Source organism: Neofelis nebulosa, chromosome 4 (genome assembly GCF_028018385.1).
Source record: "Neofelis nebulosa isolate mNeoNeb1 chromosome 4, mNeoNeb1.pri, whole genome shotgun sequence".
Classification (NCBI taxonomy): Eukaryota; Metazoa; Chordata; class Mammalia; order Carnivora; family Felidae; genus Neofelis; species Neofelis nebulosa.
Window position 1 is genome coordinate 60,276,160 of NC_080785.1, and position 17,550 is coordinate 60,293,709.

A 17,550-nucleotide genomic window follows, 5' to 3' on the forward strand; every position below is an offset into this window, starting at 1 on the left:
TTAATTCTAAGGATCGCCTTAGGATTTATATTGGATGTGACATTTCACAAATCATTTATTTTAGCTCAAGACTTGGCACATAACAAATGCTCAATAAATCACAGCTATTATTATTTCACCATTATTATTATTATTATTATTATTATTATTATTATTTTTAGAGAGAGAGTTGAGAGTACTTAAAGCACTTATAGGTAACCACTGAAGTACTAGTGGAGAAAAAATTATGCCAGCATGAATTTAGAATTGAAGAGGCATTCATTTATTTATTTTTAAATGTTTACTTCTTTTGGGGGAGAGAGAGAGAGAGAGGAAGCACAAGCTGGGGAAAAGGAGAGAGAGAGGAAGAGAGAGAGAATCGCAAGCAGGCTCCACACTGTCAGCACAGAACCAGATGTGGGGCATGATCCCACAAACTGAGATCATGACCTGAGCCAAAATCAAGAGTTGGACACTTAACCGACTGAGTCACCCAGGAGCCCCATGGAGGCATTCTTTTAGAACAGGGCTTCTCCACCTCTACAACTACTGACATTTTGGGCCAGAATATTCTTTGTTGGGGTTGGGAGGGCTGTCCTGTGCATTATAGTATGTTTAACAGCAAATCTAGTCTCTATCCACTAGATGCCAGTAGCACACACACACTCCACTTGTGACAGTCAAAAATGTCTCCAGAGAGTGCCACATGTCCCCTTGCAGGGGAAAGAATGGGGGTGGGGGTCTGTGTGCAAAGTCACTGCTGGTTGATAACTGCTGATTTAGAGTCAAGGGAAGAGGGAAGAGTCATATTTATTAAATGCTAACTATTAGTTGGCCCCTGACCTAGATGTTTTTACAGACATTATCTAGTGTGATGCTTACAATAGCCCTTTGTTATTTGTTTTATCCCTTATTTATCTAGGAGGAAACTGAGGCTCCGTGAAGTTAACCAACTTTCTCAAGGTAACAACAGAGCAAGGATTAAAATCCAAGTCTGTCTGACTCTTGGATCAAAAACTGGCCTATAGTACACCATAATTTGGTTCCTTAAAAAAGAGGAACCTCTATATAAAGTAACCAGAAGACATTAATTTGAACATACATACTTTGAAGTAATAGAAAATATTATCAGTTTAAGTAACGGAAAATACTCTATAAATTATTTTTCTACTGTATCAGCAATGTTTTTCACCAAAAATCATATTTAAAATATACCCAAAAATATTTGGTGTGAAACTGACAAAAAATAGAAGAGAATTAATCTCTAAACATATATGTCCAGTATATACTGAGCCAACTAAAATTCCATGATGTATATTGTAAAGCTACTTGAAAAAAAGGTAGTAATCCAAATAATTCTTTACCAATATTTAAAATAGCACATTAAATATTATTATTTCATTTTTCAAATGCTCTAAGCCGTTTTTAGAACAAGGTATGTTTTACATAAATGAATAAATAAATATATTTATACCCAAACCTTATTGAAAGAACCAATTAAAGTTGTATATATTGGCTTATGGAATATTTTTCATCACTCAATCTAAAAGTTTCCATTACTCAAACTAAGAGTATTTTCTATTCAAAATATTTTCAAATTAATGTCTTCTGGATGATACGTATATCAATTTATTTAATCTTCATGATAAACTCATAAGGTAAGAGTACTATCATTACCTTATTTTAAGAAGTGAAACTGAGGTACAGAACTGTTGAGTAACTTGTCCAAGATTACACAGCTAGCATATGGCAGAACTGAGGTTGACTCAGGCTCCAGCGTCCTTGCTGGGAACCACTGCACTTCATTACCATCCAGAGTAGGAAGCTGAGCTGTCAGTCAAGCTCATTTCCAGGCTCAGCTTGAGTCACTGGCTTGACTTGCCCCATTCACTTGATCTAATGTTGATCTCTTGGGTAATATGGGTATCTCTCAAAAATGGCTTGCACCTGGCTGACCTACAACCTACCAAGTTTCAAAAACCTAGGGGCAAATCACCATAGGCCAGTGATTAAAAAACACGATGGGGGGTGGTGGGGGCAGCGCCTGGGTGGCTCAGTTGGTTGAGTGTCCAACTTCCGTTCAGGTCATGATCTCACGCCTATGGGTTTGAGCCCCACATCGGGTTCTGTGCTGACAGCTCAGAGCCTGGAGCCTGCTTTGGAACCTGTGTTTCCCTATCTCTCTGCCCCTCCCCTGCTCGTGTTCTGTCTCCTCTCTCTCTCTCTCTCTCTCTCTCTGTCTCTCAAAAAATACAATAAAGTGTTAAAAAATTTTAAAAAATGATGAAATTCTATAATTATGTGTTACTTAAAAGGGTATATTGTTGTATGTTTGATGACAGAAATCACAATATCTCCTAAATTTACATAAATGTCTAAGTATTAGTTGGGTAGAGTTTTAATAATACATATTGAATTATGTAGGAGAAGAAAAGAAAAAAGTCAATATACTTCCAGGATTCCTAAGTTCATTTTTATGGTGCTATTGTAGAAGAAATGAAAACAATGCATTCATTTGTATCTTAGTTCAAAATATGTACAATATGTGAAAATAAAATCTATACATTAAAAATATTCAGGAATAACTATATTTATCCAATACAAAGACTTTTATTCTCATGTTTTCCCCTCTGTATTCCATGTTATTGAAATTTTTGTATATGCCCTTTTACAAAATAGGTTACATTTTTTGGTTAAATCATTTTAAATCATAACTAGATACACAGTGTAGATATCTATGAATTTCATAACCATTCAGTGAAGCCTTATTTAGGTTATTTATGTTGATTTACTTTTTTGAAGAGGTTTTAAATATTTGGCAAAACATAATTCTCTCAACAAAGTTGACATAAAGGATAGAATTAATGTTGACCTGAGGCAACAGAAACATGTAAGAGCCCAAATTATATGGAATGCATGTTAGTTCATTTTATTCCTTAACAGTTCTTATGCTCTGCCATGGGATTTGTGCTGCTCTAAATTTGTTTTTCAGAACAAGGTATGTTATATATAAATGAATATATAAATATATATATCCAAACCTTATTGAAAGAACCAACTAAAATTCCATGATATATGTTGTAAAGCTACTTGAAAAAAAGTAGTAATTCAAGAACTCTTTACAAATATTTTAAACAGCACATTAAAAATAATTATTTCTTTTTTCAAATTGTGAATTGCTAATTTTGAGCATCAATGTCCCTTCCTAAAATAATCAAATTTGTGCTATTTACAAAATTCTCAATATGTGCTGAATGCTTGGGAGATAGGAATGAGTAACATATCTTAATGGTGTAGAAGAATGAGTCCAGGATCTTTCTTTCTTTCTTTTTTTTTAATGTTTATTTATTTTTGAGAGAGAGAGAGAAAGAGAGAGACAGAACATGAACAGGGGAGGGGCAGAGAGAGAGGGAGACACAGAATCAGAAGCAGGCTCCGGGCTCCACGCTGTCAGCACAGAGCCCATCGTGGGGCTTGAACTCACAAATCTTGATATCATGACCTGAGCCAAAGTTGGATGCTCAACCGAGTGAGCCACCCAGGTGTCCAGCATCTTTCTCAAAGCAATTTTGCTTATTTTAGTCTGACCATTCTCTGGTTAGTTAGTATGGAATATGTTATTATAAATAAGTATTTCAATTATTTTTTACATGATGAAGTTTATGAACAATACCTTTGCCAGAAGAGGTACTTTTATTTAGATTTAGTTTGTAAAATGTGTCACCTATTTGGTCTTTGCTACATGGCAGAAACTCAGATTCCATTTTGACAGTTGCTTGGTGAAGCAACATACGGGTTTTTCATCAAGTGCTTCTTCTAATCTGAGACAAATGAAATATACCCAAGTACTGGCCGTTCTTCCAGAAATAAAAGGATACTAGCATTGTGGCACCAATATTTTTTTTTTTTTAATTTTTTTTTCAATGTTTTTTATTTATTTTTTGGGACAGAGAGAGAGCATGAACGGGGGAGGGGCAGAGAGAGAGGGAGACACAGAATCGGAAACAGGCTCCAGGCTCCGAGCCATCAACCCAGAGCCATCAGCCCAGAGCCATCAGCCCAGAGCCATCAGCCCAGAGCCTGACGCGGGGCTCCAACTCACGGACCGCGAGATCGTGACCTGGCTGAAGTCGGACGCTTAACCGACTGCGCCACCCAGGCGCCCCTTGTGGCACCAATATTAAGAGTTCATTATTGGGGCACCTGGGTGGCTCCCTCGGCTGTGCGTCCGACTTCGGCTCAGGTCATGATCTCACAGTTCATGGGTTCGAGCCCTGCATCAGGTTCTGTGCTGACCGCTTGCTCAGAGCCTGGAGCCTGCTTCGGATTCTGTGTCTCCTTCTCTCTCTGCCCCTCCCCCACTCACGCTTTGTCTCACTCTGTTCCTCAAAAATAAATAAATGTAAAAAAAATTTTTTTAAGAAAGAGTTCATTATTGAATGAATTATAAAACAATTTTTGAGGTGATGAGCCCAAACACAAAGATCAAAAGTACAGACCACTTGAAAGTGTAGTATAAAATGCAAATCACTCAACTTCTCATGGAAGGTTGGAAAGGATTAGCTGTGGACCTAAAATTCCCTCAGTCAGGCATTCTAGAAGATGAGACAAAGAAGGGAGTATTTAAAAGGCCTCGGTTAATGTGCATCTAAGAGCAGCGACCTCCCACTAATTACATGAGGAGAGATGAGAAAAGGTGACCCAGAAATGGAGGTGCTGCAGAATTAGTGAATATCTATGCAGTATGAGGAAGAAATGGGCCCTCAGAGAGCATAATAAAGGAACCAGAGTTGCCTGAGCAAACCTAGGAAAGCTGGGGAATTGGAAGCAACTTTTACCTATTGAATCTGCAAGTCCAGGGTCAGATTAGATGCTCCAGTTTTATCACCCACTAGAGAATGATGAGGAAACATACACCTGCTTCTAGCCATGTTAGGTTCCAAATACACCAAACTACATTCATTGCCTCCCAAGAGTATAGCTTTCTCATATTCCATTCCAGGTAGTTTGCAAATGCCATGCCCTTACCATGAGTAGAGAGAGCTACTCCCTCCGCCCTTCTTAATTTTATCGTTAGAGCAGGTACCATCACATTTATTGTTACATTCTGTCAGTAGCCTAGCCATAAGTACAAAACGAGCCACATCAGACAGGATGTTTTGGCTTCAGGTAACTTCTGAGCTAAACTCAAACTGGCACATAGATGAGAACACTTATTACCCCACATACCAAGAAGTCCAGAGGCTATGAGAGCCCCAGTCCTAGTATCACAATGAGTCTCTGGGCTGTACTTTTCTCTAAATGTTGCTTACATTCTCATGCTGAGAGGATGGTTCCTGGCTTCATATCTAGGCAAGAAATTATCGAGGAACCAAGGGACCTCTCTTCTAGTGCTCCCTTTTAGGACTGAGGAAACGTCTCACAGAAGCCTCCTAGCAGATGCCTCCTCTGTCTCTATTACCATAATTGGGTTATGTGCCCATTCGTTGACTAGTCACTCACAAGGAGGATGGGATTATCCCGATTGGCTTAGACAGTATAGGATCCATTCCCTGCAACTGGTGATGGGGTCATCTACCTGATTAAAAAAGAGAAGTATGTACCAAAACCTAAATTCAGATTCTGCTGTTTAGGTAAAAAGAAAGAATGGATATTGGATGGACAACCAATAATATCCAATACACATTCCTCAACAAAATTCTTGAGTATAAAAGAGTAAACAACAAAGATGTGTTCATTTTACTTTACCACTTTGTGCCTTGGTTTTTCCTAAATAGAGGGTAGTTCAAGATACTCTCTAATGTAAGAACAATGCCAGTCACAGATTCTGGTCATTGTTAACAAAATGTTGCAATTCTAAATATTTACATTCCTGTGTCAGTGTTGATGTTTTTCACTGTATTTTCACACATCATTTCAATGCTGGTATATTAACTTCTTTGCGGTCATCCTAGTGCTATCTAGATTTTAAAGAAAAGTAATAATCGTGGGGCTCCTGGGTGGCTCAGTCGGTTAAGGGTCTGACTTCGGCTCAGGTCATGATCTCATGGTTAGTGGGTTCGAGCCCGCAGCAGGCTTTATGCTGACAGCCCAGAACCTGGAGCCTGCTTCAGATTCTGTGTCTCCCCCTCTCTCTGCCCCTCCCCCGTTCACGCTCTGTCTCTCTCGCGCTCTCTCTCTCTCTCTCTCAGAAATAAGTAAACATTAAAAAAATTAAAATTAAATAAAAAATAAAGAAAAGTAATAATCAAAATTTTACACATGGATTTTGTTGAAGTACTATCATAGCTAATATGTTCATTGGAGTTTGGGATCCTGAATAAGACTTCTTTTTTTTTAATTAATTAATTTTTGAGAGAGAGAGAGAGAGCACAGGAGTGAGCAAGGAGCAGAGAGAGAGGCAATCCCATGAGGTGCAGAGGGAGATAAAGAGAGGGAGAGAGAGTGCAGAGCCCAGAGCAGGGCTTGAGCTCACCCAAAGTGGGGCCTCAACTCACTGTCTGTGAGATCATGACCTAAAAGCAGAAGCCAGATGTTTAACCAACTGAGTCACCCAGGTGCCCCCTAAATTAAGGCTTTAATTTTTCATGGACTATAAGTATTCAGCAGCTTAGCAACCAGCCAATTATTGACCCATAGGAAAACTTACAGGAGCTCATTTACTTATCGAATGAACACTGGATTTTTGGATAAGGTATCTTTTCATTGCTATATGAACTAAGTAAGTCTATTTTTTAAAAGAACAAAGTTAAATGATGTTGGAAATAATATAGTGAGTTTGTTGAATGTACATAACCAGGCACATGAAGAGAAATCAGCCTCCTCCATTCCTTCCCCACCCACTGCCCTTCAGAAACAAAAGAAAGTAAAATAGTTGAGTGCGTGTACCATCCTTTCCTACATATATAATGTGTCTCAAGTCAATTGTGTGAAAATTCAATGACTGGAAATGGGGTAGTGTTCACTAACACAAAGCTAAAAGATATTTAAGAATCCCTAATTATATCTTTCCCTGTAGACACATTGCTGATATTTGTACACGTTCTTTCCTTCAGAGATGAACACCACAAGAGGCACACGTGAAAAACAAAGAGTAGTCAGTTTGGCCATGCTTCTGATGATTTCCGTCTTTTTATAATCAGAGGTCGCACACTGTGACCCAGGATCATTTTTGGCAGAATGTTTAAAAGAGTTTTAAACTTGCGTGCCCCCAAGTGGTGCGTACACTTTCCATTTCAGTTGCTAGTCGCCTGGGCCTTGAAGGTGATTTGTTTGTTCTCTCAGAAATCATTTCAAGCTCACGAGACTTATACTTACACTTAATATGAGAAGCACTTTCATTTTCCATTTCCCACTTAGTTAAGAAAAAAAAAGAGAAGACTGAAAATGTCATGTAATATTGAAATGCTTGTATAAACATGGCTGCTTAGGGATTCTGTGCTTTGAGTCGGGACTACTGTTGACAAGCAGACTACTGCTGAAAACAAATTATTTCTTTTTAATCAGCTGGTATTTGAAAGTCGAAATTCAGAATGTTAAGACTGGATCATGAGTTCATAATGAACAAAACACAAGCTGTTGGAAAGTCAAATTTTTGAAAGTTGAGAATAACCGACTGATGATTGTCTAAGCTCGCATTTTAGTTCAGTTCTGCTCTTTGCCTTGGAAAGAACTTGGAGCCCCAGCCAGGCACCCACTATGGGGGAGGCAGTGGGAGGGCACTGCCTCCCAAACTCTAGCCTCCAAGAGAACCTTTAAGGGCCATACTCAGTGAACTTCCCTGCAGTTGGGGACATGGTGGCTTACCGTCTGGCACTTCCTGGGAAAGTAGATTGGCTTAGGTCACTGGGAGGTGACCACCCGCTTGGCTTCTGACAGCAGGACAAAGGTGTGTGAGTGCTGGGAAGTGCATGCCAGACCACTGAAGGAATATTGATCTGGGGTACTTTACAAGGGATCCTGCCCAAGGGAGTAGTTTGCCACAGCCCAGAAACTGTCAGTTTCAGATACCACTGGGATAAAAGGGGAGGAGGAGTTGGGAGAGGCCAACGAAGAGGAATTAGACTTGAAAAAACCTACTTTGGAATAATCCATTAAAAGAAAAAAAGTTGAATTTACACATCTGTTAGTACCAGAGGGTACAGATCACGTAAGAATTTTGTTTCTTACTTAAATTAGGAGTATAGAATATTAATACTTTTAAAGATTAGCTTCATCAAAAACATGAAATTAAGATTGTGATTTAATTATAGAGCTATTTAAAGATAAAATAGAACTACCTTATTGTGATGTAGCCATAAGTATTTTAATTTTTTAAACCTAGAGAGATCAATGACTTCTGTCAGTTCCCTGGAAAGAAAAAAAATAACATTAGCAACAATTAATTTAATTTAATTTAATTTAACAATTAATTAGCAACAATTAATTTCTTCATGGGTAAGGCGGGTTATATAGTAGGTCTTTGGAATAACTATAAAGGCCTCTGTTCTTTCAAAGTTGTTGGCACACCTCTCTACTAATTTCCAAAATACCATCGCTATACTTCATTCATTTGAATTAAGATTTTGTCAGCCAGTTAAAGAAAATACTTAAGGAAAACATTTGATCACATTCCTAGAAATTTACATCTCATTGTGATTACATTTATTGGCACTACAATTAAAAAAGGAGATTTGGGGGCACCTGAGTGGCTCAGTTGGTTGACTGTCTGACTTCAGTTCAGGTCACGATCTCACAGTTTGTGAGTTCGACCCCCGCTTTGGACTCTGTGCTGAGAGCTCAGAGCCTGGAAGCTGCTTCATTATCTGTGTCTCCCTTCCTTTCTGTCCCTACCCCGCTCACTCGTTTGCACTTTCTCTCTCTGTCTCTCTTTCAAAAATAAATATTCAAAAAAAAAAAAAAAAGGTTTTACTGGGTACAGGGCAGAGGGGGAAAAGTGAGTGTGGAAGACCTTGGACTTGCACATAAATGTGGAAAACACCATCAGCTCCTACTTCCACAATGTCTTTGAGGTTCTTACTTTGGGGTTGTCCAGATCTTGGCCACATTGTACTTAAGACGTGGAAATGGCAGTATGTCAAAAGACAGAGACTAGGTAGTGTTTTACTCTTCCTTTGTTGTTTATTAAATATGGGATCAAAATATCACCATCCTTTTTGAATTATACAGGTGGTCCTGAGTCCTGTTGCTATGTGGCTCACTCAGCAAAGGGACAGGCCTGGGGTGGAGAGGGGGAATTATCAGTGAAGTGGGCAAAATCCTGAGAATAGTCAGCCCTTGACTGCTATGGGCTCAAATATTCAGATCTCTTTTATTTCTAATGGCAGAAACTGTGTGCCCAGGCTGGGTACGTACACATATATGTCTTTATCAAACACTGGCATAGAGCACACACTCTGTGGCAGGCACTTTTCTAAGCCCTTAAAAATCGTTAATGTTAGTTAATGTTATATACATTAACTCATTGGTGGTAACATCCTTTCACAAATTTTTGTGTTTTTTTTTTTAGCTTTGCGACACTGAGGGACTAGTATTTTCCTATTTTTTGTGAAAACGTATTTTCTAAATCATGCAAACAACATTTCTAAACAAAAGAAACTTTCTCACCAACTTTTCACGTGGAGAGATTTCAAAATTCAGAAAAGTTGAAGGAATAGTACATTGAAAGCTTGGATAGCCCTCACAATTTTTAATATTTTGCCACACCTCTGCTCGCTATCTCCAATCTATATAATATATGTCCTTATTGTTTGATAGTTTTCTTGGTGAACCATTTCAGCATAAATTGCAGACTTATCGTAGGGCTCTCGCTCTTAAACACCTTGAGCATGCGTATCCCTCAAATAGGAACATTCTCCTGCAGAGGCACAATACCATTATCACCCCTAAAAATTAAATTGAATTCAATAATATCATCTACCATGCTTTTCATATTCAAGTTGTCCCTGTTGCTCCTGCACATCTTTGTTTCAATCCAGAATCCCATCAATATTCATGCACTGCGTTTTTAGTTGGTATAATACCTTAGTTTTGTTAAATTTAGAATAGTCACTCCCTCTCCTTTTATTCCCTTCACACTGACTTTGTGAAGAGCCCAGGACACTTTTCTGAGAGAATGTCTCACATTCCTGATTTGTCTGATGGCTTCCTCATGATTAAATTCAAGGAGGGCCATTTTTCAGTTACAAAGGTAATGATTGCCGCTCACATTATGAAGCAAGTGATGCCACTTTGCCCCACTCTTGGTGAAGGAAGTTCAGTCATGGGGTTCAGGCTGCATCTGCCAAGTTTCTCCATTGTAAAAGTATATGAATGTTGTCATTGAGCAGTTATGTGTGGGGCAAAACTCTAACGACTATGTGTATGTCTTGTCCCCCAATAACTTATTCAATGGATTTAGCTTCGGTTGATGATACTTAGTGAATCAGAAGATTTGGGATTATAAAATGCTGATTTTTCTGATGCTCTCATTCTTTTTACACTTATTAGCTGGTATTCTGTTAAATAGGTGATGGGTATCAAGGAGGGCACTTGTGAGGAGCACCAGATGTTATATGTAAGTGGTGAATCACTAAATTCTACACCTGAAACTAATATTACACTGCATGTTAACCAAGTGGAATTTCAGTAAAAACTTGGAAAGAACATCCACCCCTGCCCTTTCTTTCTTTCAGTCATTCTCTTCCACACCTTACTTGTATTTTTTTCTTAAACGTTTTCCGTTGTTGTTGTTGTTTTGTTTTTGTTTTTGTTTTTGTTTTTGTTTTTTAATTCTCAGAGTATCCCAAACAAAAGACTTCAAGTGCAAGAGTGCAAACATGCACTCTTGGTCATTGAACACTTCTCTGGTACACAAAATATTCCAGACTCCTCAAATCAACTCCTAATAGGAGACTGATATGCATAATGCATTCTCCTCCACTGTAGATATGTAGCCTATTTCTGGGAAGAAGAATTTGGATCTTGGTACACCTAAATTATTGCGCTGGGCAATAATGACAATACATTAACTTCATCCGTTCCCATGAGAAATAAAACAATCATTATGTGGTAGGAGAGAAACTCAAGTCCCACTTAGAGGATTTCCCCAAGGATTTCCCAGAAGAGTTATTTTAATACATTAATACTTTGAAATATCAATTGTGTCAAATTAATGTCATTAATTTTCTTGTACTAGTTGTATTATATAAGGTAATAAAGTTGATTCCCTTTTAAAAGGACTTTAATTCAAGTCAAAAGGGTAAATTCTGCACATAAACCTGTTAGAAATCAATAAAGGGCTGTTGCCCTTTATTTCGGGGTGATGCCAGTGGAAGACAAAGAGAAGAAATCCTACGACTAATGATGGCAATGACTTATGGCGACAATAACATGTTAGTTCTGTTGTCACAGTATGCATTCTCCATGATTACTCAAGGAAATAGTTGATTTTGTTGTTGTTTTATTTTGTTTTGTTTTCCTGTTTGGCAACAGAGACTCCAACAAATAACCTAGTTTACCCAGTTTAATGGTGTCCGGGCTGAGAAATACATATAGTTTTTGTACCCAGATGTATTAAATGATAACTTAGTATTCTTAGGATATAAAATGTATTGTCCTTTAGTTAAGAAGACCAGTAATTACTCACTGTCAGAGGATCAATATTTCTATTTTTTTCTAGTGTTTTAAAGCTTTTCTTATTGTTATCTGCTTACCCTTGTACTACACAGATGTTAAAATCACGAAAGGCTTAGAGATGCGATCTTTGGCCACATAAAATATGTATTATAAAGCTAATTGATCTATAGAGAGATTCAAAGCATGACTTTAAGTGTGTCAGAATTATCTACTATATCTGTTCCATTCTAAAATACCCATTTTTAAAAATCCTAAATTGGCCAGCTCTTTTTTCCGTTACTATAAAGAGATTTAGAAACGTTACCAAGATAAATATTTTTCTCTGCACTTATTAATCTAAAAAAATTATACATCACAAAAGAAATATGTTTATTAATAAAGGATTTCCACAAATCACCAGCAATAAAGTGACTGACTTCAATGATAGATAGAGTGAGACATTTGCTTTAAAAAGTAGCTGAGTTCTGGGGCGCCTGGGTGGCTTAGTCGGTTGAGCGCCGACTTCGGCTCAGGTCACGATCTCGCGGTCCGTGAGTTCGAGCCCCGCATAGGGCCCCTGTGCTGACAGCTCAGAGCCCGGAGCCTGTTTCAGATTCTGTGTCTCCCTCTCTCTGACCCTCCCCCATTCATGCTCTGTCTCTCTCTGTCTCAAAAATGAATAAAAACGTTAAAAAAAAATTTTTTTAAAGTAGCTGAGTTCCAAAGATTACATGAGTCAAAATATGTCTAGCCTATTTTAAATTAATACATAGAATTCATAGAGATTGAAAAGCATGAAAGGGGGGAAAGAAGAGTAGGAGTAGGGTCATTGTTATTAAATTCCAAGTATAGCCGCACAGATGTCACTTGTTGGCTAGTAAAAACTGTGGTCCAGTCCAACCCATAACTTCATCTTCCTCCTACACATGGGGTTCTATCTCAGGCATTGTGACTGCTCTGTAGAAGAGCCCACATTACCTCTCCCACCTTGGGGAGTTGGAGGGGCATGAAAGGGGGTTGTTACAGGAAGAGGTTTTCTTACTTACCTATAAAATTAGTACAGGGGTTGTTGGCTAGGGGTATAATATAATAGGATTATTATTATAGTACAGAGGTATAATGAGCCGCCATTCTGTAATAACAGTAATAATATTAACTGTATTAATGCTCACTGAGTGCTTACTGTCAACCAGGCCCTCTACTTTCTACTATCACACCTAATCTTCACCCAACAACCTTGTGAAGCAGATAGCATTGTTATACTCAGGCAGAAGCCATGGTAGATAAAATATGAGTCCCATTTACATGTGAATTTCAGAGAAACCCAAGGAAGTGTAAGACATACTTAATACTAAAGAAAAATTATATTCATCTGTTTCTCTGAAACTCACATATAACTGGACTTGCTGTATGTTTATTTGGTAAATTTGACAATCCTAAGTTTTATGGCATGCCCAAGATTACACAGCTGGAAGAGACAGAGCTGGGATTCACACTCAGCCTGGCTCCATAATCTTTGTTTTTATCTATTTTAATTTCGCCTTTCTAATAGAGACGCCAGTGAATGGTAAAGTAATTAGAGGTTGGTACTTGCCTAGCCAGTCCTTGGGGAAAACAATGGAAAAGAACATGTGAATCTGTGAAACATTATAATATGATGCTCTTCTAATTCTTATATAAAGGACACTTACTTTTGAGAAAGGAACAGCTCAAAGACATCAGCATCCCTCTTGTGGCCACATATCTTTAGCTGATCTTCAACTGCCTGATAACATATAATTAATCTGTCAAGCCACATTCCACTGAGCAAAAATACAGAGACATTTGCAGTCAATAACAATAACGTCTACGAGAAGATCAAAAGAAAGGTGAATAAGGAGGCAACCACTCTAAACTAATAAATTTCAACACTACAATTATATATTATTTAATCATTTTTGTGGTTGAATTTCATTATCCTTAATCCTGGGCACAGATGTGTAAATAATTTTTAATCAAAAAGAAAAAAAATTGTATGTGTACATATTAACCAAAAGCAAGTTTTTTTTTTAATGTTTTATTTATTTTTGAGAGAGAGAGAGAATGTGAACAGGGGAGAGCCTGAGAGAGAGGGAGACAGAGAATCTGAAACAGGCTCCAGGCTCTGAGCTATCAGCACAGAGCCCGATGCAGGGCTCAAACCCATGAACCATGAGATCATGACCTGAGCCTAAGTTGGACGCTTAATCGACTGAGCCACCCAGGTGCTCCCAAAAGCATGTTTTTGATTTTCTATGCGGCCGAATGATTTGGTCTTTAAATATTCTTAAATGTTCTTTCAAACATGAAGAATTCATATTTGGTAGCTTTTTCATAAAGCTTACAGAAGATCCTTGGTATCACCATTGCAGGTAGAGTAGGATACAATACATATTATTGTACAGGTGTTTCACATTGTAACTTCTCAATAAACGTCAGACCAATGAATAAGTGAATAGATATCATTTCCCTTTCTTTGTGAAGGAACAGTATCTTCATTTTTCACGAGTTACTAACATACTTGCACCGTGGGAATTTTTGATGGGAAAGAAGTAATTTTTATTCCCATAGGCTTTGTTTTGAAAATACAAATCCAACAACAGCAATTTAAGTGCTTTGCTTTTTCTTTTTAAGAGCCTTTGCTAAATTACAAAATAACATTTACAAGCCACATGGCCTAAAATGATACAGAAAAATTAAAGCCCATCTATAATTTGCCATGAAGGAGTAAAGCTAACAAGACACAACAAAAGTGGAAAGTATAATTGTTGCACTACTGGAATCTTATAAACATTGTAATTATCAGAGTCAAAACAATCACCAAATTTCAGCTGGGATTTGTCGTGGGTGGTGAGGTTGTGTTGTCAGTGATTTATGAAATTTTGACAATAGCTTTGTTATTTAGTAGAGGATGTTAAGAAGAGTTAGATTTAATGGAATGAACAAATATTGAAAGAAGAGAGGAAGATAGATATACCAGGGATTGAGAGTCACTGTTAATGTATTTCCCAAACTTCCTTTGTTACCTTGTTACACAAGGTGGATCTTGGGGCTTAGAGAACTCATTGGCTCAGGTGGAGGCATTTCCATTAGGGCATTTTTGTGACTCTATAAAGAGCAAGCTGAATTGGGGGCTTGGATAAACCCACTGGATCAGGCTTAGGCATCTGGATCTGGATATTTTAACTTAACCATCTAAACTATCAGCTTCTACTATAAACAGCCAATTGCAAGTGTGTTAAAGTGTTTGGGATGTTAAAATCCAGCCAAAGTAGAATTAACAATTTGCAGCTCTCCATGAAAGTTTTAAATGGGCTTTTAACTCAATTGCGCCATTCTACACCTAGCACTCAAAAATATACTAGTCTGCATATGTGCGTGTACCTGCACGTGCGCACACACACACACACACACACACAATGTGAAGTTCATTGTTCATCTCAGCATACATTTTCTATATTTGTGAAATATGCCCCCTTTATTGGAATATAGGTTACATTAACATGTAACTTCACAAGAATATAGTGTAGTAGCTTAAAAATATATAGAGACAGATATCTAAACATATAAAGATATCCAAAAGTAAAAATGCCATTGGCAGTATATCATGTGCTAACACCATTTTTGTTACCAATGACGTGTATACACATACATGTGTGCATTTGCACACACTCCAAGTCGGTAACAAAAGTTATCACTTGAGATCATGGGGGACTTTCATTTTCTAACCTGTACATTTAAAAATAATTTTTGGATATTTTAAGAAGTACATATTAATTCAGTAATTGGAAATTGACACAAACTTTGAAAATTTAGAATAAATATTGTAAGGATTTGAGTCAAATTTTGAAAATGAAGAGATGAAAAGGGAAATTGAAACAATCAGCATAATATGCAAATCGCTGGTGTAATTATTTACACAGCTTTTAATCATGGTATGTTTCTTTCCAACCAAAAATTTGGTATGAATCTAGTAACAAGTATTAATGTCAAAGTGCCAAAGAACACGAAAACGTGCCAAGAAGTTTCAAGTTTCAGAGCATCCGTGGTGGAGCAGTTCCAGGTCCCAATCAACACACAACTTCACGAGCAGCATATCCCTTTCATCTAAAGAAGCACAACAAGCATTCATTCCCTGAACTGTTTCTATTGTGGTAAAATATATATAACATGGAATTTACTATTTTAATGGTACAGTGCTGTGGCATTGAGTGCATTTACATGGTAGTGCAACCGTGGCCACCATCCATCTCCAGAAGTTTTTATTCTTCCCCAGATGAAACTCTGTACCCCTTAAACACTAACTGCCCACTTTCCCCCTTCCTCCAGCCCTCCGGCAACCATCCTTCAGTTCTCTCTCTCTATGGATTTGACTACTCCAGGTACCTCACCTAAGCGGAATCAGACAATATCTGTCCTTTTATGCTTGGTTAATTTCACTTAGCATAATGTCTCCAGGGTCCACCCATGTCGTAGTGTGTGTCAGAATTTCCTTCTTTCTTAAGGCTGAATAATATTTTTTCATAGGTATTTACTACATTTTGTTGTTCCATTTATCAGTCTATGGACACTTGGGTTGCAGCCATCTTTTGGTTTTTGCCAATAACGCCGCTATGAACATGGGTGTACAAACATCAATTTGAGTCCCAGTTTTCACTTCCTTTGAGTGTAATATACTCAGAAGTGGGATTGCTGGATCATATGGTAATCCTACGTGCAATTTTTTGAGAAAACATCGTACCATTTCCGTAGCAGCTGCAGAAAACAGCATTCTTTAAGATGGACCATTTTTAAAATAGTGGTTCCATCATTTGCTGAACCACAGACCCCCGAGTGCTTAGTTCAGGTGGTGACTAGTTTAGTTTATTAGACTAGCGAATAAATGTAGTGATGAATCAGGTAAGGTGTCCGCTGTCTGTGAGTAAAGCTTTTACTCAGAGAGCACAGGACACACAGAGCTGTAAAGGAAGGTTACAGGTGTTAAGGGATATGGGACAATAAGGATATGCTCTGGTGAATACAGAGGGAGAAGAAATTACTGTCAGCCTGGGAACTCCACGAACATTTCAGGGCATGAGTGACAGTTAGGCTGGACCTGAAAGGGTAATGAGAAATTAAAAACAGAATATTGATGAGCGTGCTTCTAATCAGAAGGGAGCAAATACACAATGGAGAAGAAGCAAGGAAAGAAAGTATGACACATGTATGGTTTGTGGTCTTTGAATGCAGTGAAAGGCCTGTGGAAGGTAATTGTGAGAAATATACTAAGAAAGGTGGATTGGCATCATATTATCTGTGCTCGGAAGTGTGCACTTACTCACCGTGCAAACAAAACTTTTATAGGCCCGAAGAACTCAAACTTAAAATCACATGTTGTATGTAATCTGTAACTTAAAATCAATTTCATTTTATAAGATATACATGAAATACATATTTTAGCAACATGATAAAGTCAGCGCAAGAGAGTCCAACAAAGTTCTCTTTTTTTCCCATCATAACTACATCCATGCTTTTAAACACTCTCCAATAGCAAGTTATTTGAAAGACATTTTTCTTCCATCTCTTTTGGTGCCCTTGCTGTGCTGGTACTCTAAAACAAGGGGCTTGAGAACTCTGGAGTGATTAATTCAGCACTGGACTCCATTCTGGGGCAATAGGAATTAAGGGATGTTTAAACTGCAGAAAAGTTGTGACAAAGCAAGGCCTCAGGAAGAAGACTCTAGCAGGCGGAACAGGTACGATCGGCTGAGGCTCAGAGACAACGGCAGGTGGGAGGCACGGCTGCCACTGGCAAATCAGGGCGAGGCCCCAGGAGAGTGGCAAGCAGGAATGAGTGCAGAACAGACAGGACAGAGTGTGTGCGGAGAGAACGGAGAGAACGGATGGCAACTGGCAAATAAGAAGGTTGAGAACAAGGGTGAGCAAAGTCACAGGTGGTGATGATCATGTGAGGACATG

The 17,550-nt window shown here is 38.1% G+C and overlaps 1 protein-coding gene across 5 annotated transcripts in view; it reads right to left on the reverse strand.

The window, feature by feature from the left end:
* The window catches only part of LRRC72 (leucine rich repeat containing 72), a 43,304-nt gene that overhangs the window by 23,813 nt on the left and 1,941 nt on the right, over positions 1–17,550 (reverse strand). For 3 of the 5 annotated variants that reach the window (XM_058724914.1, XM_058724912.1, XM_058724913.1), the window contains exons 2-3: positions 13,266–13,339; positions 8,259–8,328 (exon numbers count right to left, since the gene is read on the reverse strand). In XM_058724914.1, the coding sequence (XP_058580897.1) occupies positions 8,259–8,328; positions 13,266–13,339 (144 nt within the window). Of the gene's footprint in view, positions 1–8,258; positions 8,329–13,265; positions 13,421–17,550 lie in introns of all 5 variants that reach the window. The other 2 variants (XM_058724911.1, XM_058724915.1) reach the window with 2 other exon arrangements.